At 44.6% G+C, this 5,000-nt stretch overlaps 2 protein-coding genes across 2 annotated transcripts in view; both read left to right on the forward strand.

Annotated features, from left to right (window-relative positions):
* LOC114548515 (kinesin-like protein KIF20A) overlaps positions 1-1,576 on the forward strand; it is a 9,362-nt gene extending 7,786 nt beyond the window's left edge. Inside the window, exon 6 of the mRNA XM_028568498.1 lies at positions 1,422-1,576. Within this exon, the coding sequence (XP_028424299.1) occupies positions 1,422-1,576 (155 nt within the window). The remainder of the gene's footprint in view (positions 1-1,421) is intronic.
* Positions 1,577-2,883: 1,307 nt separating this feature from the next.
* Positions 2,884-5,000, forward strand: part of LOC114548516 (kinesin-like protein KIF20A) — a 17,356-nt gene continuing 15,239 nt past the window's right edge. Inside the window, exon 1 of the mRNA XM_028568499.1 lies at positions 2,884-2,957. Within this exon, the coding sequence (XP_028424300.1) occupies positions 2,930-2,957 (28 nt within the window). The 5' untranslated portion in view covers positions 2,884-2,929. The remainder of the gene's footprint in view (positions 2,958-5,000) is intronic.

The following is a 5,000-nucleotide window of genomic DNA, read 5'->3' on the forward strand; positions in this document are numbered from 1 at the left end:
TGTGTGTGTGTGTGTGTGTGTAGTAACTATCAGGCTAAAACTGATTTTTATTCTAATCCAAAGACTCTTTGTGTGAAAAAGGACAGAGCACAGGCACTAACATAATATACTGGCATGTCATTGTAAGATATGATGGTGGACACAGGAAGGGGCGGGACTTCCCCTCTATTAGAGGGGAATATTTTTTTCTCAATTACATTTTTTATCGTTAGAAGCCAAAATCGAGATTAAAATTTGATTGATTGCACAGCCCTAGAACCACTCTATGTATAAGTGAGTTCTTTCCCAGTTTTAGGTGCTGCAAGAACGTCTTTGATCAACGTAGTGAAAGTGGGAGGCTGTACCTAGAGCTGGGCAATATATCAATATTATATCGATATTGTGATATGAGACTAGATTTTGGATATTGTGATATGACATAAGTGTCTTTTCCTGATTTGTAAAGGCTGCATTACAGTGAAGTGATGTACTTTTGTTAACTTGCCACTGTTCTAGCTGTTCTATTATTTGCCTTTTCCCCACTTAGACATTATGTCCAGATTACTGATGATTATTTATCTAAAATCTAAGTGTGAAGATATTTTGATAGAGCACCAATTGTCAACCCTAGAATATCGCCGCAATATCGATATCGAGGTATTTGGTCACGAATATCATGATATCTGATTTTCTCCCTATCGCCCAGCTGTAGTTGTGCCTGTTTCCAGTTCAATAAAATTGGACGGCTGTTTCTTCCACGCAAACGTTGAATCGGAGGTGGACCAGACCAGCAGGCAGCAGAGTTCAGGGCGGAGCACCAAAAACACAGCACACAGGGAGAGAAACAGCTGCTGGGCTGTAGGGGGAAGTAGGGATCTCTGAGCAGCAAACAGAACGTTGCCTCTAGACATGTAAATAAACTTAAGTCACATTCTGTCTGTGTGTCTGTCCTCTCGCTGCTCAGACAGTCTGCACAGACAGTGGAATAGGTGTGGCGAGGAAACCTGCCAGTATAAACAGATTCAAAGGTCACTCCGGTTCATGTCAACACGCTGTGTGATTACTCGCATAACCGGTCTTCTCTGAGTAACCGCAAGTGCATGTTGGCGCGCCCTGTTCCTGTGTTCTATCCCGCACATCGCAGGGTGGTTTTTCGTGACTCAGAATGGGCTTTTAGGGGGGGAGGGGACACAAATGAAGAGGCGAGTCTGCCCCTCCCCCTCAGGGAATTTTGAGCAATGCTTACTTTTGTTGAATTTAGGAGAAATCTGCAGACACAGTGAAGTTAAACTATGTTTTCTTTCCACCAGTCTGAAAGGAAACGTGACATGGATGCAAAATAGCCCAACAATCTCAAAAATGTAAAAGATGTTTTTGCATGTCTCCCGTTACGTTTTTTTTTTTTTTTTTAATTGTTTTTCACATGTTAATGTCTGTCTCAGGTCCGGACCACGATTCGGGTCTGTTGCCGCGGTCGCTGTCGTTGATCTTTAACAGCATCGAAGGCCGCTTCAGTACCGGCTGTGCGGCCAGTACAGAGCGCCCGATCTGGCGATACAGGAACATCCGCAGCGCTGCCGAGACTTCAGCCGGCTGACTCCAGACCAGCAGGCAGCAGAGTCAGCAAGAGGGAACCTGCAGCGCTGCTCAAAGAGGGAACATCTGCACACTAGGGGAACCTGCACAGGCAGGGAACATCTGCACAGAACAGTACCATCTGCACACAACGTCTCACAGTACAGGGAACATCTGCACACTCACGTACTCACAGTATCTGGGAACATCTACACAACATCTGCAACTAACGTCTCACAGTACAGGGAACATCTGCACACTAACGTCTCACAGTACAGGGAACATCTGCACACTAACGTCTCACAGTACAGGGAACATCTGCACACTAACGTCTCACAGTACAGGGAACATCTGCACACTAACGTCTCACAGTACAGGGAACGCCTCACAGTACAGGGAACATCTGCACATCTAACGCGTCTCACAGTACAGGGAACATCTGCACACTAACGTCTCACAGTACACACACTAACGTCTCACAGTACAGGGAACATCTGCACACTAACGTCTCACAGTACAGGGAACATCTGCACACTAACGTCTCACAGTACAGGGAACATCTGCACACTAACGTCTCACAGTACAGGGAACATCTGCACACTAACGTCTCACAGTACAGGGAACATCTACACAACGCGCCTCACAGTACAGGGAACATCTGCACAACGTCTCAACGGGAACCTCACAGTACAGGGAACATCTGCACACTAACGCGTCTCACAGTACAGGGAACATCTGCACACATAACGTCTCACAGTACAGGGAACATCTGCACACTAACGTCTCACAGTACAGGGAACATCTGCACACTAACGTCTCACAGTACAGGGAACATCTGCACACTAACGGGGAACATCTGCACACTAACGTCACACAACAGGGAACATCTGCACATCTGCACAACATCTGCACACCACGTCACACAGTACAGGGAACATCTGCACACTAACGTCTCACAGTACAGGGAACATCTGCACGCTAACGTCTCATATTTTTAATCTTTAAATCCCCATTATTTGTCTCTAAATACACATTATTTGTCTCTAAATACACATTTTGTGTCTCTAAATACACATTTTTATTCTTTAAATCCCCATTATATCTCTCTAAATACAAATTTGTTTACTCTAAATACACATTTTTGTCTGTAAATACAAATTTTTAGTGTTTAAATCCACATTTTTTTTCTCTACACACTGTCACACAATACAGGGAACATCTGAACGTTTGCGAGTTGTAGGTTTTTCTGCTTTAGTGTCGGATGTGCAGCAACTGCGTCGCTATTTTTCACTGCCTAATTTTATTTTAGTTTCCTTTTTAGGTTGCTATAGTAACCAGGGTGTCCTCTTTGTTTCTGCAGAGTGATAAAAGTCAGATGTCTGGAAGATCAACTTTTCTTGATGGTCAGTGGCTTTATTACTCACACATTAGTCACACCCTTAAAGGAAAGGTTTAACCCAAAAAATTGTTTATTTTCTCAGTCATGTCTGGTTGCTGGAAAGGGTTGAACTATCTAAAATAACTGACTGTGTGTTTGTGTGTGTTTCTGTGACTCTGTGTGTGTGTGACTGACTGTGTGTTTGTGTGTGTTTCTGTGACTCTGTGTGACTGACTGTGTGTTTGTGTGTGTTTCTGTGACTGTGTGTGTGTGTGTGTCTCACAACTGACTGTGTGTTTGTGTGTGTTTCTGTGACTGTGTGTGTGTGTGACTGTGTGTTTGTGTGTGTTTCTGTGACTCTGTGTGTGTGTGTGACTGACTGTGTGTTTGTGTGTGTTTCTGTGACTCTGTGTGACTGACTGTGTGTTTGTGTGTGTTTCTGTGACTGTGTGTGTGTGTGTGACTGTGTGTTTGTGTGTGTTTCTGTGACTGTGTGTGTGTGTGTGACTGTGTGTTTGTGTGTGTTTCTGTGACTGTGTGTGTGTGTGTGACTGACTGTGTGTTTCTGTGACTCTGTGTGTGTGTGTGTGTGTGTGTGTGTGTGTGTGTGTGTGTGTGTGTGACGGCGTGTTTGTGTGTGTTTCTGTGACTCTGTGTGTGTGTGACTGTGTATTTGTGTGTTTCTGTGACTCTGTGTGTGTGTGTTTCTGTGACTGTGTGTGTGACGGTGTGTTTCTGTGACTGTTTGTGTGACGGTGTGTTTGTGTGTTTCTGTGACTTTGTGTGTGTGTGTGACGGCGTGTTTGTGTGTGTTTCTCTGACTCTGTGTGTGTGTGTGTGTGTGTGTGTTTTCTGTGACTGTGTGTGTGTGTGAGACTGACTGTGTGTTTGTGTGTGTTTCTGTGACTCTGTGTGTGTTTGACTGACTGTGTGTTTGTGTGTGTTTCTGTGACTCTGTGTGTGTGTGTGTGTGACTGACTGTGTGTTTGTGTGTGTTTCTGTGACTCTGTGTGTGTGTTTCTGTGACTCTGTGTGTGACTGACTGTGTGTTTGTGTGTGTTTCTGTGACTCTGTGTGTGTGTGACTCTGTGTGTGACTGACTGTGTTTGTGTGTTTCTGTGACTCTGTGTGACTGACTGTGTTTGTGTGTGTTTCTGTGACTCTGTGTGTGTGTTTCTGTGACTCTGTGTGTGTGTTTCTGTGACTCTGTGTGTGTGTTTCTGTGACTCTGTGTGTGTGTGTTTCTGTGACTGTGTGTGTGTGTTTTCTGTGTGTTTCTGTGACTCTGTGTGTGTTTCTGTGACTGTGTGTGACTCTGTGTGTGTTTCTGTGACTGTGTGTTTCTGTGACTGTGTGTGTTTCTGTGACTCTGTGTGTGTGTTTCTGTGACTGTGTGTGTTTCTGTGACTCTGTGTGTGTGTTTCTGTGACTCTGTGTGTGTGTTTCTGTGACTGTGTGTGTGTTTCTGTGTGTTTCTGTGACTGTGTGTGTGTTTCTGTGACTGTGTGTGTGTTTCTGTGACTGTGTGTGTGTTTCTGTGACTGTGTGTGTGTTTCTGTGTGTTTCTGTGACTCTGTGTGTGTTTCTGTGACTGTGTGTGTGTTTCTGTGACTCTGTGTGTGTGTTTCTGTGACTCTGTGTGTGTGTTTCTGTGACTCTGTGTGTGTGTTTCTGTGACTCTGTGTGTGTGTGTTTCTGTGACTCTGTGTGTGTGTGTTTCTGTGTGTTTCTGTGACTCTGTGTGTGTGTGACTCTGTGTGTGTGTGTTTCTGTGTGTTTCTGTGACTCTGTGTGTGTTTCTGTGACTGTGTGTGACTCTGTGTGTGTTTCTGTGACTGTGTGTGACTCTGTGTGTGTTTCTGTGACTGTGTGTGACTCTGTGTGTGTTTCTGTGACTCTGTGTGTGTGTTTCTGTGACTCTGTGTGTGTGTTTCTGTGACTCTGTGTGTGTGTTTCTGTGACTGTGTGTGTGTTTCTGTGACTGTGTGTGTGTTTCTGTGTGTTTCTGTGACTCTGTGTGTGTGTTTCTGTGACTGTGTGTGTGTTTCTGTGTGTTTCTGTGACTCTG

Source organism: Perca flavescens, chromosome 21 (genome assembly GCF_004354835.1).
Source record: "Perca flavescens isolate YP-PL-M2 chromosome 21, PFLA_1.0, whole genome shotgun sequence".
Lineage (NCBI taxonomy): Eukaryota > Metazoa > Chordata > Actinopteri > Perciformes > Percidae > Perca > Perca flavescens.